This window comes from Oculina patagonica, chromosome 14, assembly GCF_052425735.1.
Source record: "Oculina patagonica isolate OP01 chromosome 14, crgOcupat, whole genome shotgun sequence".
Taxonomy (NCBI): domain Eukaryota; kingdom Metazoa; phylum Cnidaria; class Anthozoa; order Scleractinia; family Oculinidae; genus Oculina; species Oculina patagonica.
In genome coordinates, this window is record NC_135771.1 from 13414658 (window position 1) to 13434343 (window position 19686).

At 38.0% G+C, this 19686-nt stretch overlaps 1 protein-coding gene across 2 annotated transcripts; it reads left to right on the forward strand.

Moving 5' to 3' along the window:
- The first annotated feature begins 6173 nt into the window (after positions 1-6173).
- On the forward strand, positions 6174-16203 carry LOC144637974 (uncharacterized). Of its 2 annotated transcripts, XM_078497065.1 has the most exons (4): positions 6174-6226; positions 6578-6644; positions 9846-14294; positions 15162-16203. In XM_078497065.1, exons 3-4 carry the CDS (start codon positions 9862-9864, stop codon positions 15202-15204), a joined length of 4476 nt encoding a protein of 1491 aa, XP_078353191.1. In that variant the 5' UTR covers positions 6174-6226; positions 6578-6644; positions 9846-9861; the 3' UTR covers positions 15205-16203. The 2 variants fall into 2 exon arrangements, with proteins under 2 accessions (XP_078353191.1, XP_078353192.1); XM_078497066.1 differs by lacking the exon at positions 6174-6226 and having other exon boundaries at positions 6574-6644; positions 9832-14294.
- Positions 16204-19686: the final 3483 nt, after the last annotated feature.

Sequence of the window (19686 nt, forward strand, 5' to 3'; positions counted from 1 at the left end):
ATCGAATTGAACGATCAAACTCAAGATACTTAAAGCACATGAATCAGTCTATCGTTTGAAGGAAATACCTTTTCTTTTTGATTCAACTGGAGTGTGAAAAAACGCGTTAAACACAAAGTGGCCGAGAACTGGACCCGGCCGAGAACTGGGCCGATATATTCACCATTGTGAAATTGCACTTACTTTGACAAGTTAAAGTTATTTTTGTAAATGAAAAAGGTAACGTCATTGATGTCACGCAGTGTTTTTTTTAGCAAACTAGATGGTTTGCTGGTTTCTGACTATGAATGGGGGTGTGATCTTGCGGTATATTTTTTGAGCCTGACTCCGCCGTAAAACTTTTTTTTTATTTAGGAAGAACTGTGTCGATTTTCATTTCGAACAATTGGTCGTCAAGTCGTTTGTCACAAAGAGTAGAATGTTTGTACAGCATGTTTTGGAATTATTTTAGATTTGGTTAGTAAGACGCTTCTGAAGACCTGAGCAAAACATTGGGAATGTACAGTATTAATAGGAACTTGAATGGAATTTTTCACAAGTTGGATAAAGGTATCAACTGAAAAAAATGGAATTCAAAATGAGAACTTGGATTTTGTTGTAATTAAATTTTATCGCGGATTGGATGCATAATATCACGGCTTTGAAAGTCTTCAAATAATTAGAAAGGTTCCTTTCTTCCTTTTGATCTTATTGTTATTTTCATGTATTGATTATTCGAAAGTGGTTTTCGTTGATACGAAAAAAAAACGGGTTTTCACTGAATTGCTTGAAGTATTTTTAGACGTGATAATATTGGCTTAATCAAATTACATTGTGCACGAAATATTTGTTATTCTTTTGTCTTGAAACTTTGAGGAAATTGAAATTTTTGTTTGACAGTAGTGTATGAAAGGCATTTTATAGAACTGAATAAAAAATAAGAAACATTGATAAAGGTTATTTCAAAGATTTATTTTGCCTGATTTTGAAGGGTTTCAGGAGTTTTAAAGAGTGCTGGTAAACGGCTGTATGTTGTTTGTGATTACGGATCTTATTTAGTTTCGAACGCTCTAATTTTTGAAAGGTTAAAACAGGTTAAAACCGGGCGGTTTCATGAGTTTTTTGGGTAGAAAGGTACGGTGGTGGTCAAAAAAAAATGTTTAGAAAGGAATGACTGTAGTAGCACGTAAGTCGGAGGTTTGCGTGAGTCACGGGGTATAGTATGCGTGAGCTGGATTTCCGGCGTCATAACGGCATGTTTTGTTTACTGAAAGATACACTCGACGTTTAGTTAGCTTAGTCGGCTTGGGAAACTATTTTAAAAATGAATGTTGTAATAGTTAATTAATAGTAATCTAGAATTAACCCACTCTCGATTGGAGTCTGTTCTGGATTCGCGCTACCTTTTCGCCGCGAAGGAATTTTGTAAAATTTCGCTAGTGGAAAGAGGTACTGTAAGAACAGTATCAATAACTCAAAAGGAGGAACTTCTTTGTAGCTCTGAATTAAGACGTATGATAAAATTTTAGAATAAGAAACTTTCGATATATGGTTTTCATATTGTTTTTGTCAATTTCCTTTTGTGGCAGATTTTTTGAGAATCAGCTTTTCTTTCGTGTGATGACAGACACAGGACAGAACGAGAGGTGGATGAGAAAGATGCCGAAGATGAATAGGCACCGAAAAACGACAAGAACCGTCAAGGACTTATCTTTAGAGGGCGGGGAGTTTTGGCATACTGTATTTCGAGGACTGGACTGGACTAGTAAAACGCGGACTAGTAAAACGCGGTCTTGTAAAACGCGGACTAGTATAACGCGGACTAGTAAAACGCGGACTTGTAAAAGGCGGACTAGTAAAACGCGGACTTGTAAAACGAGGACTAGTAAAACGCGGACTTGTAAAACGCGGACTTGTAAAACGAGGGCTTGTTAAGCACGGACTTGTAGAACGCGGACACTAAACGGAAACTAAACGGTTTAGCGAGCGAAACAATTTGTGTTTGAAGCTCTTGTGTGTTTCTTCGACGGCATATTTCTAGCTTTTTTGAGCACTCTATGGTCTGTTTTAGCGTGGAGATGTTTTTGCAGTATAGCACATGTTCGTTCTGCAAACCCCTACTAAAACAACGGGATTGATGCTATGAGTTGTGTGCATATGTTTCTTTCTTTCCACTACTTGACGTCTGTTGAGTGCAGTCGTTTGTATTGCTCGCACGAGGTAGAACGGGGCCCGTCCAGAAATCAACAGTCAATCGTAAATAAAGGTGACGGGCCTACACGACTCCTACGTTCGTGACATTGGAATATTTGCCGTTAAATGTTTAAGTTCGGTCTTTCGACCTTATTTGTTTCTGACTTCTTTCTGAGGGTACTGTTTTAATTTGGGGGCAGTATGTGGTAAATAAAGGTGACGGGCCTACACGACTCCTACGTTCGTGACATTAGAACATTTGCCGTTATATGTTCAAATTCGGTCTTTCGACCTTATTTGCTTCTGACTTCTTTCTGAGGTTACTGTTTTTTTGAGACATTATGTATTGAAGAGAGCCGTAAGATGATTGTGGCCAAGGAATTCGAAGTGTCTAGAGGCGTTTTACAAGTCCGCGTTTTACTAGTCCAGTCCAGTCTACAAGTTAAAGACACATCAAGACCACCCCACTGTGAATTGCCATAGCACAGACAAAATTATAGTCAATATCTTATGTGTTTTTAAGAGAATTACATAAGAACCAAGGCATGTCTTGTCTTGCCTTACATTGACATGCAATAATTTGGAAATACTAAGCTCGTAACAGTTTAAGACAGAATCCATCAGGAATTTGAGTAACATTAATTTTAGTTACGCAAAAATTGAGCACCAGAATAATTTAAATCCTTGTGTTCTTTCATACCTTGTTAAAGGCTTGACATGTGATAACACCAACATAACACCAACAACAGTTCTTTATCAGTGGGGATTGAAGAAAAAAATGGAAACATCATCACACAGTTGACCCCCATGCAAAAACACTCCAGGATGTCACGGGACTGTTTGGTGTCCGTCTGCCAATTTCTAACTTCAAATTCCAATGTTAAATTCACATTAAATTTTCAATATTTCTTAGTTGTCTAAATTTTACTAATTCTTTTAAAAAAACTATCACCTGCCAAACATCCCCAAAAATCACTCAAAAAATTACAAAATACCGCAATACATAGATACATGGGATGAGTGAAGTTTCCTTGTATTCCTTGAAACACCAACAAGATATTTCCGTTTAAGGTGGCTGATAATGGGTTTCAGTATTTCCCAGTCCTTATACTTTGGTTCAGTACTAAAAGCCTTCATCAATTGCTATTACAGTAATGGTATGAAACAAATGTTCAATCATTCATCAACAAGTTGTGATCATTTTCTTGACAATAGTAGTTCCCCGGTAAACAGTTGTAGTACTGTCCCATCAAAGTGCAATGCCTGGAAAATACCGAAAAGCACACGACCGTCAGGTGAAACCGCACCTTACAGTATTACCAATACACTGCACTTTGCTAAGTCAAACTTTACATTGTCTAGTCGTCTACTTCAATCGTTTATTTGTATTGTGTGAGATACATTTATAAATTGAAACCATCATGTCATTAAGTAATAATGCAATCTCGACAACGTTCTAGATATTATATTATGCACACTAATACAGCTCATGCAAGCCCTGTGACTTACACAAACACAGTCGGACTGAGTGCTACTTAAGTAACTGCTTCGTGGTTTCTGCTGTACTGAACCCTGCCTTTCAAGGCAAAGCGCCCGATTTTAAGCTTCTCAAGCTTCTCAATGTTCTTGTTATATAGTATTAAAGTTTCATTCTGTAACTCATTAACATATAGAGCCTGAAAAAATTTAAAGGCCGGTCTGTCTGGTTTGGCCTTCCAAAATGTTGTTTATAAAAAATATCACGCCTCGTATCCTCTCTGCAGCGCAGAAGACAAAGGACTTCTCGTTCCTCTTTTTGGCTCGACCATCTTGGAATTAAGGTTTTTTTCTATACAGTCATAAAAATCACCAAACAACTGGTAACGATTACAAGTACCAGCTGATCTCCGAGACCAGACTGAGCCCAAAGTTTTCGTCCCGAAATTGTTAGGAACGTGCCATGATGGCGTGACAAGTTTTTTGGTGTACTCTCGAATGTTTTTGCCAGTACATATGTACCTTTTTTTGGAAAAATAATGCAAAACATCCCTAATGGGTTACCCAGATCTGGGGCGATTACCATTTGTCATGAAAACCCGGAATTTTCGGTTAAAAAGGTAAATGGTACAGCTCATTCTGGTGAAAATATTTGAGAAAAAATAAAAAACCTCAGACGTTTTCCTCTTTTTTTATTAAACCGAAAGGACCTGTCAAATTATCCTCGTCCCACGCCTCGGGCAGGAATTTTGTAGTAACATTAAGACTGTTCCATTTCGACTGTTTTTATTTTTTCCGTGCAAATGGTAAACGACCCGGACTAGCCAAACCTCTTTGGGAGGGATTCTCCTGGAACCGTTACGTTCCGGGCATTTTCCATGTGTACGAAAAGACAAGTCGTTGATTTCCGAACCCTTTGTCATGTCTTCAATACACATAACCCTGTTCCAGACCAAAATGATCAAAACATGTGTTGTATTTCAGACCAAGACTTTTCACGATCAAAGAAAATAGCGTTTCTTTGGAAGCAGATACTTACATAGCCTACAATAGCTTTGAGGAGTGAGTACCTAGTCGCGATATACGCGATACAGATCGAGTAAAGTAAAACGAAACACTAGCTAAAGACCACATTGGCAACTTTGTATCGGAGGCACGTGACTGTTCACGTGACGGTTGGATTTTCTTTCTGAGTGTTTATAGTGCACGTACCGTTTTTTCTCGATTTAACGCCCCAGGCGTTTGTTTCCACCTTTTCGGCGTTTATGTGTCTCCTGCAGTTTGTGCGAGCCCGGTGTTTATAAGAAAGGGGTTTGGTATTTTTGGCATTCATATATCTTGCCATTACGACTTCAGCTTTTTATACCTCAAATAAATGATTGAAGGGGGAATCCTTGTAAACCCGGCGTTAATTCGAGACCGATCGACAAAATACAGTATTCTGTATTAATTGTAATTTAAATTTTGGAAAATAATAAATTTGGTCCTTACTCTTATGAAAAGGGCTAATGGCACAAAGATTACCCAAGATTATAATTAACTGATCCAACAATTGTAAATAAACCTCAGAAAGCGTTAATAACGAAACATTGTTACGCATAAGTAAGTTTTTCAAGTACCGTAGTCTCTCTTTGTGTTTCACTGGAAACAATTTTTGAGAATAAGTTAAATGTCCTGTCGTTTAGCTCCGAAGATTTCACTTTCTGAAGGCAGAGGAATCGGATAGTAACGTAGTAAGTAATGAGGATGGGGACTTGCATACGATATTGAAATGGGTGATTGTTGTACCTTTTGGGGGTTAAAAATGTTTTGCTTGGTAGTGCTTTGGGTGTTTAAATTAAATCAGAGTTATTCTGGCACCTTCAAAGGTTTCACGTCGAAAACATGTGACAGAAACTACTTCCCGTTTTGGAGTTGCTATCCGTAACGGAAAAAATGAAATTCGCGCCACGCACACAATCTGACATTCTGGTTCATTTTAGGTGTTTCTTTTAAAATTTGCAATGAAAATCTCCCTACTTGCTTTTTTCTCCAACAAAAGAAGTAATTTTGTTATATCAATCATTTTTCAGTGATGTCATTTGCCTCTCTGTCTCAAGTACAAAACTGAAAGAAGTATTGAACTTTCATAACACTGAGTCATAGATATAGTATTATACAAGAAATAGCAGAAAGCACCTGAAATGTTCTGAAACATGGATTAAGAATAAAAAAAATGAAACACCGTAAAACAGCGAATATTGTAAGTTAAATTACACAAAAGTTGCCTCATGCAACTTTCTTTCTTGCTCGAAATCAGTGGTAGGGTTACTTAAAGGCTTAAAGAAACTGAAAACTGATTAAAGCACTTCGCTAAAAAGGAAGTTTACCTTACGATGCCTCCATTTACTAACAGTACTTATTGTCTGGAAAAAGATGGAAATTCCATGGTTCGAAAGTTTGATATTTTTCGTCATTTCTTATTCTGGAGGAGATAAACAAATAACTGGCGCACATGAATTTAGATTTCATTCCGGTTTGGACTTCACATAGAACGGTGAAGAGTGAACTTTGTAGCCCACGTTTTGAACCAAAGCAGGTAAAGAAAAAATTTTATCTTTGAAAATAACATCAGTTTTGAGAAGAGAGGAACATTTGTGCTTTTAATTACAAGAAAAACCTTTCGCAAAGGTCCTCTTGAAAGGTATAGGTTAAATAGCATGTTCTGTATTAGCCGGCTCACAGTAATCTCTGTGTTGCATCAATCTTTGTAGTCATTCTATATACTAGGTTAATAGATTTATTAGCACTGGCAAGTGCAAACCTCCGTAGATAAATGTTCATGTATTATGGCTACCTGGGCTAATGAAATAATAAAAGCTAGGGATTTGGATTAAAAACCTTCAGATGCTGCGTTGCTTTCGATTTACACCTTTCTGTAATCTTGCAGGCAGGCCTTCGTTTGTAAACTGTCGCTGTCCCGTTGGTAATCTTTACAGACCTCGGAAGGGGAAGTGGTAAGTACAACTTTGGTTCGATTGATAGCTGGGCAAGGCAATAACACTTGAATACATATGGAGTCTTTATGGTTGAAAAACGTTAATGATTGAGTGTGCTATAGGTGATGCCTTTGAACAAAATAATAATCAATTATAGATGTTACGACGAATAATTTTACCTAATAAAGTGATAATGCATTTTCCAAACATTTCATTTACTAAAGGCAAAGGAATCGGATAGTTGCCTTAAATGTAAAACTTTTCGTATGCGCACGCGTGTCGTTTTCAAAACAAAAAGTACCGCTTTTCATAGGACTTCGAAAGCCCATGGGATTTTCATGCCGTGTGTTGTCGGCTGCAGGTATACCACTGCCTTTAAATGAGGCCTTCCAAAGGGTAAAAGCGAAAAGCGTCATGACCCTGAATACTGGCGACACTGGAACATTTAAACAGCACTGAAATGCGACAGCGACACAATGCAACAGCAACACAATAGTGTAAAAAACGACAGCGACATTTACAGCTGTAAGCTAGGCGACATGGGTTCTTAGAAACATGCGACATTGCGACACGGCTACCCCCCTAGAAAGGGCTCTCCGCAAACCAGTTCCGTCAAATGGTAACGGAGTTGTGATAGATGAACTTCGAAAAAGAATTGAAGAAGTCGACAGTGTGGGAAGCGTTGCATGACGACCCAAATTAAAGCTAGAAAGCAAATAACTTACTCTACGGTAATTTCCTTGTGAGCGTTTGCCATGGAAAGGCAATCGGGGGCCACACGAGGGAAGGAAAAATGCTTTGTTTTCGGTGGGATCCAAATATTTAAACGCTGCGAAGGAGACTAAATTGCTATTGTCTGATTATCATTTACATTAACGTTACTTTACCAGAATAGATGGTGACAAATAATAACATTTGTTTCCGCTCACTGTTATATCTCTTCTTACCTTGAAAAAGTGCTAGACATGAAGCTTAAAAACGTGAGTGAATCAATACAAACCATATCTATCGGCCTTAGGGCTTTCCACAAGCTGCTCAAAAGTTTCCAAAACGTTATCGAAATCCTTAAAAAGTTGCTTGAAAGTTGCTCTAAAAAATTAAAAAAAAACTGTTCGAATGGTGCTTAAAAAATCAAAAAACATTTTGATTAAGAAATTTTTTTCCAAAAATATGGTAATATCCCTTGTAAGTGAGTTTATTTTAACATTTTCATGCAATTTCACTACAACAGAAGTATTTAAATAACATTTAAGGCCAAAATTTCGTGAATTACGAGTATTTTTTTCACTGAGAAAAAACGTGAATATTTCGAGGATGACATGTTTCATGACGAGTTTGTAATGCTTTAAAGGGGCAGTATCATAAGAATTCTTATAAGTTTTTAGTGTTTTAAGTGTTAGCTATGATAGAATTATTAGGATGTACTTAGTGATCAACAAAATAACCTTTGAACAACGAAGAAAGACATAAATTCACTCTACAAGGTATGAATGAGGCGAAAGTTAAAACGTCTCCTGATTTTCCTCGAATATCCTGCAAACTTCGATAAACTTCGGAAAAAAGCATTTTTTTAGAAACGTTCGTATGGCCTTTGAACAACACTCGGACAATGTTCGGAAATCTTCGGCCTAGAAAGGGCCCAGAATGCAAAAAGATGCTCAAAAGGGAAAAATTGCTCGAATAGTTGCTCGAATATAAAAAGCTGCCAAAAAGTTGCCGAGCAGCTTGTGGACAGACCTAATCGGCCTCGCTGTTGCTAATTTCTTCTCAACGCCTACCTAGTTTAAAGGCCATCGAGTTATGTAAGGAATGTTAGCTTATTCTCAGCAGGCAAAGAGATATAACAGAAAAGAATTTATCATATATATAGCGAGAATTTTAAGCAATAAACCTTGCAAATAGAATTCTATATTTGCTATATTTCACATGTGAAAAAAGCGATACGTCCAATCAGCTTCGCGTATAGCTTTCTTCACATGTGAAAAATATAACCAATCAGCATCTAGAGTAGTACGACTCAACCAATTACAGCGCCAGAATTCAAATGGTTTCCAACGAGGTTGAGAAAGCGAGCGGCAAGTTTGCTCCCGACGGCAGTTTATGTTTTGAAAACATGGCTACACGTTTTGTTCCTTTACAAAAGTTTGCCTTTTAAGAACTTAATGGAAATGCAAGCCAACAGAAACACGCTAAGCAAAACCTAAAGAATACAGCAGTGATATAAATCATTCTTCAAAGGCGAAGTGAAGACAGGCGAAGGCGAAGTGTCGATAAGTGAAAGCGAAGACAAGACTTTCATCGGAACTAACAACACATCCGCGGACTTTCTAAGAATATTCAGGCATTTTTGGGATCGTCTTGGTTAAGTAAACTGCATTTTTAATCTGGATTTACGTGGTAATTATTGTTTAATTAACCGACTCGCTGTGTTGCCACAATTTGTTCACAATTCGCCAGTTGATTCGCCAGTATAGTTTATTCGCTTGTGGCAAAGTTTCCTCGATGCGATACGAAGTTTTTAGCGTAAATGTAACGCAGTGTGTTTATTTAAATAAAGTTTTTGTCTAGGAGAGTTTGTCGCCAGTAATTTTTCTTTTTTACAAGTATATTATTGAAATAGCGAATTCGCTTGTAAAGCTATGTGCATTTGCAGCTTTGTTTTCTCGCGCCGTTAACTGCAGCTGTTGTATATGTCAAAGGTTTAAACTGGAAAAATCGGCGTAAAGTGTTCAATGGTTGAATTCTCGCTATATATATAATAAACAAATCACAGCATAGAAAGTGCTTTGTACGGATTTTTATTCACTCGTTGCAAAACTTTGGAAAACTCACTCGTTCGCTACGCTCACTCGTTCGTTTTCCCAAAGTTTTGCAACTCGTGAATATAAATCCGTACGGCGCACTTTCTATGAAGTAATCTATATATACGCGCGCAAGAACCCAGCTCAATATAGCGCTGTCAAATATGAATTCATCGGTTACATTCATCGACATCTCACTCAATAACCAAACGTTGCATGTAAATGTTGTCATCTCAAATAATGACCATTAAAAACTAGCAGCTTCGATTTTAGGCTTGTCTAAATCCTTTTCAAAAATAGGTAACAACAAATAATTCATTTTAAGGAACGATTTCTTTTGCCACTTTCTAACACTTATGAAAGATTACGCAAACGTAGATGTCAAACTTGTTTCCACATTTAAGGTCTTCTTTCCCAGACAGAAGCGGCTGGATATGGACAACATAGTAGGAGTTAAGGAAGCCATCTATATCGGCCTCGTTGTTGCCGGTTTCCTTCTTAACACCTGCCGAGTACTCAAGGCCATCGAATTATGCAAGGAATGCTTGCTTATTCTCAATAGCAAAGCAGACATGAAAGAAAAGGGATTAATCAAATCATTTTACCAGTGGGTTTATGTGACTATGTTCGAAGCGCACTACTTTATCAGTGATTACACAAATGCGATAAAATACGGCAGGAGAATTCTTCACATTTACCGTGAACGCGGAAAAAGGCCTGAAGTATGTGAGCTTAGCATAAAACTAGCGACATCGTATTTTCATCAAAGGAAATACGCAGAAGCAAAAGAAATATGCGAGAAAGCACTAGTTATTAGTATAGAAACTGACGACAAAAATACAGAGGCCTTCTGTTACAAAATACTTGCAGCTGTGTTTCAATTATTTGGCAAATATGAAAAGTCTATGGAGTATCATAAGAAAGCTCTGACGATCAATAAAAAAACTGGTAACCTAAAAGAGGAAGCCTCATCTTTCGAAAGCCTTGGAACAATATTTCGTTCACTTGGGAAATATGTAAAGGCCATAGCATATTTCGAAAAAGCATTGGTAATCCAAAGAGAAATTGGTCACAGACGAGGGGAAGCTTCATGTTATGGAAATCTTGGAATTTTATACCAATCAATAGGGGAATACAATAAGGCTAAAGAGTATCTCCAGAAAGCACTGCTAATCCAAAAAGAAGTCCCAAACCAAAAAGAAGAAGCAGCATGTTACTGTAACCTTGGAACTATCTACCAATCTGTTGGTGAATATGAAAAGGCGAGAGATCATCTCGAGAAAGCTTTGGCGATTACAAAAGAAATTAGAGACAGAAATGGTGAAGCATCGTGTTTCGGAAACCTTGGAGTTGTGTACGAATCCGTTAGTGAATATGAAAAAGCTAGAGAACACTCTGAGAAAGCTTTGGCGATCAGAAAAGAAATTGGGGACAGAAATGGAGAAGCAGTAGATAATGCAAACCTAGGAAGTGTGTCACTTTCTATTGGCGATTATGTTAACGCTAAAAAGTATTTTAAGAAAGCTTTGGCAATCCTAAAAGAAATTGGTGACCGAAATGGAGAAGCAACGTGTCACGGTAACCTTGGAACTGTGTACCAATCAGTTGGTAAATATGAAAAGGCGAGAGAACATCTTGAGAAAGCTTTGGCGATCGGAAAAGAAATTGGGGACATAAAAGAAGTAGCATCATGTTACAGTGACCTTGGAACTGTGTATCGATCCGTTGGAGAGTACGAGAAGGCGAAGGAACATCACGAAAAATCACTGGCGATCAGAAAAGAAATTGGGGACAGAAATGGAGAAGCAGTGTGTTACGGTAAACTTGGAACTGTCTACCAAGCAGTTGCTAAATACGAAAAGGCGACAGAACATTTCGAGAAAGCTTTAGCGATCACAAAAGAAATTGGGGACAGAAATGGAGAAGCATCGTGTTACGGTAACCTTGGAATTGTGTACCGATCCGTTGGCGAATATGAGAAGGCGAGGGAACATCACGAGAAAGCACTAGCAATCAAAAAAGAAATTGGGGACAGAAATGGAGAAGGAGCAGCTTATGCAAATTTAGGAAGTGTGTTACGTGATATTGGTGATTATGTTAACGCTATAGAATATTTTACGAAAGCATTGGTAATCCTAAAAGAAACTGGTGACCGAAAAGGAGAGGGATCATGTTATGGTGACCTTGGAAATGTGTACCTATTCGTAGGTAACTATGAAAAGGCGAGAGAACATATGGAGAAAGCTTTGGAAATCACAAAGGAAATTGGTGACCGAGAAGGAGAAGCAACGTGCTACTGTAACTTTGGAGCTATGTACCAATACGTTGGTGAATATGAAAAGGCGAGAGAACATATAGAGAAAGCTTTAGCGATCAAAAAAGAAACTGGAGATCGAAATGGAGAAGCATCATGTTACGGAAACCTTGGAACTGTGTATGAATCCGTTAGCAAATATGAACAGGCGAAAGAATACCTTGAGAAAGCGTTGGCGATCAGAAAAGAAATTGGGGACAGACATGGAGAAGGAGTAGATAATGCAAACCTAGGAAGTGTGTCACTTTTAATTGGCGATTATGTTAACGCTAAAGAGTATTTTGAGAAAGCATCGGTAATACTAAAAGAAATCGGTGACAGAAGAGGAGAGGCAACATGTTACAGTAACCTTGGAACTGTGTACCAATCCGTTGGTGAATATGAACAGGCGATAGAACATCTAGAACAAGCTTTGAGGATCGAGAAAGAAATTGGGGACAGAGATGGAGAAGCATCGTGTTACGGAAGCCTTGGAAATGTGTACCAATCCGTTGGCAAATATGAGAAGGCTAGGGGACATTACGAGAAGGCACTGTCGATCAGAAGAGAAATTGGGAACAGACACGGAGAAGCGTTGTGTTACGGAAACCTTGGAGCTCTGCTTCAATCAGTTGGAGAATATGAAAAGGCTACAGAATATCACCAGATGGCACTGGCCATCGAAAAAGAAATTTGTGTAAAAAATGGAGAAGGTAAAGGACATGCAAACCTAGGAAGTGTGTTTCAATCTATCGGTAACTATTCTATGGCTAACGACCATCTTCAGAAAGCACTTGAAATCCACAAGGAAATTGGAGACAGGGCAGGGGAAGCCGCCTCTTACGGAAACCTTGGAACTTTTTTTCGATCAGTTGGTGATTATGTCAAAGCCGTGGAATATTACAAGAAAGCACTTGCTATCTCGAAAGATATTTACGATAGTGAAAGAGAAGCAGCCTCTTACGCAGACCTGGGAGATATGTTTCAAATCCTTGGTGAATATGAGAAGGCAGAAGAATATCAAAAGAAAGGCCTTGCAATCAGTGAAAGGATTGGAAACGTCGAACAACAATTCATGTGTCTTTGTAATCTTGCGTGGGTTAAGCTCTCAGAAGCAAAGAGTGAGGAAGCTTTGTCGTATCTTCTTTTAAGTATTAAAAAATGCGAGGATTTGCGAGGTTCTCTCCAAAGCAACGATCAATTTAAGATATCTTTTTCAGATAAAAATGTGTTTCTCTACTGGGTGCTCAGTGTATTGTTTGTTGATGCCCAAAAACCTCATGAAGCTCTATATGTTTCAGAGCTAGGGAGGGCAAGAGCCCTGGCAGATTTAATGTCCGCTCAGTACTCTATAGAGAATCAACTCTCGGCCAATCCTCAATCATGGGCTGGTATTGAAAGGATCATGGACAAAGAATGTAATTGCACTTGTCTATATATCTCTTACTCTTCTCACAATATATTTCTGTGGATTCTTAAAGGAAGCGGAATCGTTCATTTTCAAAATAAAGAAGTTAATGAAATGACTGTTCCTAAACGATTCACTCAAAATTTGGATGAATTTTTTGCTAACCAAGGCTTCAGAAGTTTGGGCATTTTGCCTGAAGAACATTGCGAAGACCGATCTTTGAAGAGCATTCAACGAAAATGTAAGACGAGGGAGGAGGACAGCCCCGCATCGTTCCAAATTGTAACGGATGATAAAGGGAACCAAGATCCAGAATTTAATCTTCCTTTGTGCTACAAACTGATCATTGCTCTCGTTGCTGGCTTATTGAAAGATCCTGAAATTATCATTGTTCCTGAGCATTCTTTATACAACATTCCATTTGCCGCGTTACCTGATGAAAGTGGAAAGTATTTATCTGAGACCTACAGGATCCGCATTGTTCCTTCTTTAACAACTCTCAAGCTCATTCATGACAGTCCTGCAGACTATCACAGTCAGACTGGTGCACTGATAGTGGGAAATCCTGATGTTGGGCGGGTTCGTTACAAGGGAGCCCGTAAGTTCTTTGCACGACTGCCTTTTGCTGACAATGAAGCAAAGATGATAGCGGATAAGCTGGGTGTTACGCCGTTGCTAGGAAAGGAAGCAACTAAGGAAGCAGTTCTTCAATTGATAAATTCAGTAAGTCTGATACATTTCGCTGCACATGGTGACGACGAAAGAGGAGAAATTGCCCTTGCCCCACCTCCTCATCCTCCCAACAGGATCCCACGAGAAAAGGACTACTTATTGACAATGTCTGATATTTCAAAAGTTCAACTGCGAGCTAAACTGGTTGTACTTAGCTGCTGTCACAGTGGACGTGGAGATATCAGAGCTGAGGGAGTTGTTGGAATCGCTCGAGCATTCTTAGGATCTGGAGCACGCTCAGTGTTGGTGGCATTGTGGGCGTTAAACGACGAAGCAACAGAGGTGTTCATGAATCATTTCTACGAGCACCTTGTTCGTGGGGAAAGAGCCAGTGAATCTCTTTACGAGACAATGAAGTGGATGAGATGTAACGGCTATTCTGACGTGAGACAGTGGGCACCTTTCATGCTGATTGGTGATAACGTGACATTTAAGTAAGTTTTACTAAGTAAAAAAATGTGTTTCCTATAAAATAACAACCTTTTTAAGGTTTTTTAACTGTCACTTTGGAAATTAAATATTAAAACTGCATTTACGCATGCCAAGACAAGAACAGAAAATACTTTCCACTATCCAACAGTTTGAAGATCACCCATTACAAGAAATTTGGTTTTCATGCAACATTTCTTTAGATGATATCCATATGGGTCGTCATTCTAACAGCCGATCTACTACATTTATTATTTAATAAAACCAACATTTGCCAGTCTTTCACTCTGATAAAGTTCTACGGCATCCGGTTCGGTTCCGAGATCGGGGGTAGAAAGCCTTAGCTGCAGCCACTTAGGGATATAAATGCAAAAGATCAGAGCGTGTTTTTGTTAGCATTTACACTTGCTACAATAATATTTCATTTGCGCTTGTTGGATATAAGACGATTATTAACCAACTCTCTGAACTGCTAACGTCGAATTATCATTTAATTATTTTTGGCCCTTTTTTATTGGTAAAACAAGAATTTTAAAGGATAATTGTCGAGTGAAAAATTGTTTAACAAAGTCTTCGAGCTGAATTATATGAATTATATGATATATTTGTTTCACCACTTTACTATTGAAAAAAAGAAAGATGTCAAAAGATACGTCGAGTTTCTGGTGGCTGGGTCTATCGATCCTCAGTTCTCTGTAGTTCTCTAAACATAAGAAACAAACTTTTTATTGGTTGATATTTAACGATTTGTTTAAGATGGTAACTAAGGATAAAAACTTCGCCTTAGAGATTGAATTTAGCAACTCGTGCTAACACATTTGTTTGTATTTTGGCTTATTTGTGTTTTTTGCTTGTTTCTTTTCTCTTTGTAGGTGTTTTAACGCCAAGGCAGCTGATCAGCCCACCTTCGAGTGAGAAGTAAAGCATGCAGTTAGCTGAGAAACCTTCTTCCAATGTAGAGTTGTAAATTGTATACGTGTTCAGTGTTGACTTGTAAATACAAAACAGTATAAATAGATTGACAATTATTTTCGTTCGCCTTTTGTCTTCACATAAAAAAGCCTCGTGTTGAAAGGTATAACATTATTATGTAACATTTTTTTGGCTTTAGGAGGCTCAAAACAGATTTCCGTACTTTTCAGTTCTTGATGGGCCAGTGCTACAAACATTTATCAGTTATCACTGCAAAATTGGTATTAAACAAATGCCTTGTCATTTGCAAACAACTTGTGATTTATTTCTTGACGTCACGTGCAATCATAGCACCGGTATAACCAGTTAAGAACACCCTTAATTTTAGCTTTAAGTGCTTATAACTCAAAAACGAGTATGGTGACCTCCACTTTATTATTGAATAATCATCATGTTAAGATATAACATTTTGCAAAGTTAAAAAAATTCTCTGGAGCGGTTTCTGAGCCGCCTTAAATTTTCGAAAATTTATTTTTTCCGTTTCTCTTTAGCATAGTTAATAGAGGAAAGTTCTAAGTTTTGAAGTCCAGCAAACGTCAAAGGAGCAAGCAAGCAAGATGGAATTTTTACAACCGTACACAGTCTTTTGCTTAAAACGCTATCTATAAATTTCGTAACAGAGACGTTTCTATTGGTTAGTTGCATTTGCAGAAGTAAACAGCAATTGTGACCAAAACATACGAACTAAACAAAGAACTTTGACAAGCTCGTCACTGTGCCATTAGCAACCATTCGATAGCTACTGCGCACACCCGGTTGTCCGGCACGCAGTTTGGTATATATTTCAATTAGTTTCAAAACTTTGTAAGTAATATAAGTATTAAATAATGTAATATTAACTAATATTAGAATTTTATTATGTAAAGAGCTTATGACAGCAATGTAAAATCGCTATTTAAAGTTTTATTTTGCTATATTATTAAAGAGGCGCGGCGTTAGAAACATTTTGTATTGTATTTACTCAATTGTCCAACACAGTTTGTGATGGACACACTCTTCTCACGGTAATATCGAGCTTCAGATCGCTTGTCATAGTAGAAATGTCTTCTAATTTTGAGTGTTTATCGAGCCTTAGTAATTTGTAGAGGTACGGACATGCAAGCTAATTCATACCCCTATAGTGGTACAAAGGGTGGCAGTATATGATGGAAGACCAAAGGTTTTCGTTCTAACACGACTAGCTCAGCGAAATTACCGTATCTATTCGATTAAGCGCCCAACCTCGAATAAGCGCCTACTCTGTAGGGAGGAAAAAATAATAAGTGCTCACCACACAAAAGGAGTATTGCTTATTATTATATGACTAGCTCCGTGAGCGGTCAAGATGAAACGAATCGCGTGCTCTGATTGGCTACCCGAGCGGTCAAGATGGAGCCATCTTGACCGCTCGGGATCGCCCGCTGTGTTCCCGCAAGCAAAAAAAAACTTTTCTGCTCCGTCGACGCTACTACAAAAAGCTTTTCCGTCGTAAACTTGAGCTATGAAACCATTTATCGAAACAACACAAATATTTTCTGCCTGTTTCTAGCGAAAGAGAGTCCTATTACAATGAAATAGGTCTTGAAGCGAACGAGAACAAACTAATTTTAAAAACAACAAATGTTAACGAATTTCGTGAATTATATTTGCCACAACAACCAGCTATAAATACAAAAATTAAAAAGCAAAGCGACTTGAAGACATGATATCGGTTTTGTTCGGCGGAACACGCTCACGTCGAATAAGGTCGGGTCGAACATTTAAATCAATTATGTAGGAAAGTTCAAGCTCTTCCCGAGAATTTATAAGTCCCAAACGCTTTCAACAATCACAATTTCAATATTCAGCTCGTGTCACCGTGACGGCAGGCTTGCACCACTAAAGCGCCTGAAGCGAGCAAATACTCTGCAAAACGTCCAATATTCAAAAGCTGGCGGCCAGATGGAATGGACATTCTTGTTTTAAGGCTTCACACTTAAGTAACGTTGATTTGCAATTTTAGCCATTTCAATATCCTTTTGAGGGTTAAAAAGAGGTAAATTTCGCTGTTGTAGCGTCGTTTTATTTCGTCTCGATTCATTCAAGAATGTGACAGTCACTCATTAAACTTTTAAACCAATGAAATGATTTAAGCGTGCGCCATTGATTGTGCATGCAACTGGCTTCCTTTTTAGTACTCAAAAAAGTCATATAATAAATCCTTTATTGACCAAGCTTGTTCGGTCAAGAAGGCAGGATATTGGCCTCGTTATGGACCTCGACTTCGTCTCGGTCCATAAACACGCAAAAAAAGAACTTGGCCAATATCCTGCCATCTTGACCTCACGCTTGGTCAATAACCCATATTTATTGAAATCGAGATTTAAATTGACTAAGTACTACTAAGAGACTACCGCAAAGACCGAGTTTTCTTAGTATTTTACAGAAACTTTCAATAAACAGTTAAAATTCAGCTTTGGTACATTTTCACGTTTTGTTAATTTATATTGTTTTCAAAAAACACGCAATACTTGCTAAAAATGGTGAAAATTCAATAAGCGCCCAGCCTCGAATAAGAGCCTACTCTCAAGGTCTAAGAATTTAATAAGCGCTTAGGGCGCTTAATCGAATAAATACGGTTTATGACTTGAGAAAAACGCCCTGGGCTTGCTTTTCAGAATGACATAATTTTGTTGGTTGTGATGTCATATGATGTCACAAGATTGGCTTTTTTGAATCCGCCATTGTGGATTTAATTTTTTTTTAAAAAAAGGTAAGAAAATAATGAAAATTAAAACAAAGTAAAGCAAAAATGCTAATGGAATAAAAAATGTCCGAATTTTGCAATTTCTCTTAAAGAAATTGCTCAGCTACAAGCTCAGATAAAAACTTGCTGTCTTTCAGCTAACTATTGATTAACATTTTTCCTTAAAATATAAATACAAACTTTAGTATCGCGACAGAAGCAGATAAACACTGATCACAGAGAAGAAAACCAGATTCTAGCTCCAAATTCAGTAATGTATGTCTTTTGTTGACTGAAAGAGTTAATAATAAAGGTTTTCGTAATTTAAATCTAACCCTGAGACAATTTGTGTAAGTTATTTCCCGGCATTCAAAGACAAATTCGACTTCAGAGTTTTTCGTTTATTAGAAAGAGTTAGTTTTTCTTTTGGAATGAAATGTATTTATAAATCACTTTTCTCATTACTTAAAGTTTTGTGGACAGAGTAAGGAGCAAAACAAGTAAATTAACAAAGTAATAGTTTTTGTTTTGCTGTAACTGTAATGATTTAAATTGGCCAAGTTGTTTAGGAAATAGATGCCTCGCGAAGCAAAGAATCTGCGAAAATCTACAGTGATAAACAGTCTTCGTGTTTCAAGAAAAGCTTTAATACCCGACGCTAGCGTTGCTTTCGGCTGAAGTAATACAGCCGACCCACAAGAGAGCATCAGCCTCCAGAAGATTCCGTTTCTGGGGAACGATCATCCGGAATGTGTAAGGAGAAAGAAGAAGTGAGTTGACTTTGTGCTTCGAAGGCTACCAGATTGGAAACTCACCAAAAATCTAAGATATGCTCCCTTCGTTTTCGAAGAGATGATTTTTCTCGTATGTTTACAAATCTTCCCGAACAAGAGAGGCCAACTTCACCTAGATTCATTGTTTGCAGACGAACTTAGGCCCTGTGCATTCCCATAATTCGGCCCAACGATCCTGGTTTCGGGGTAATCGACCAATGCCACCCCTGTGGGAACGAGGCAGGAGAAAGGTGGGAAAATTGCTTATCTGTCCGTTTGCCGGGAAATTTAGATAAAGTTTTAACTTTTTATGAATCGTAAAATACTCGCTCTTAGTTATACGTTTTACTTTTCTGTAGGTTACCAATGGGACTATGCTCAAAAGCTGGAAATGGCATCTGATGAGCGCGAAATCGGGGAATATTCCGCGAAAGATGTGAGCACATGTAAACACGTGGAAGTTGAACGCGCATCGGAAAGCGTCACTGAATGTGCTCCCTATCCCCCTATCCACCTGTAGAGTTATAGACATGCGACAAGAAGCGAACGGTGATTGCGCGCAACACCGTGCACGTGACCACTAAGTAAGATGTTTTTATACAAACGGTCGCCTGACAATTCTTGGATTAAATATACATTTTTTAAAAACTACTTCTTTGTTCGTTACCGGAATAACTGAGTTAAAATTACAAAAAGGTGATATTCGAATACAATGAGGTTATTTCTAAAAAGGAGCAATCTGCCCACTGTTTAGTAAATAACCCCTTCAGGGGGCTGGTATATTGGAGGATAATGCCCGAGGCTGAAAGATTGTCCGAAAAATGAACAGTTGGCCGAGAAGTGAAGCTTCGAGGGCAACTGTGAAATTTTGAGGACAATTTGACCTATCATAAACACGTAAATACAAAAAGAAACTTTTAACGGTACTTTTCATTAATGAAAAATTAC

Bases quoted from the DNA above. Each gene is read 5' to 3' on its own strand.
- LOC144637974 (XM_078497065.1), top strand. From the start codon at position 9,862: ATGGACAACATAGTAGGAGTTAAGGAAGCCATCTATATCGGCCTCGTT. The intron at 14,295-15,161 runs GTAAGTTTTACT...TTCTCTTTGTAG, and splicing joins GGTGATAACGTGACATTTAA to GTGTTTTAACGCCAAGGCAG.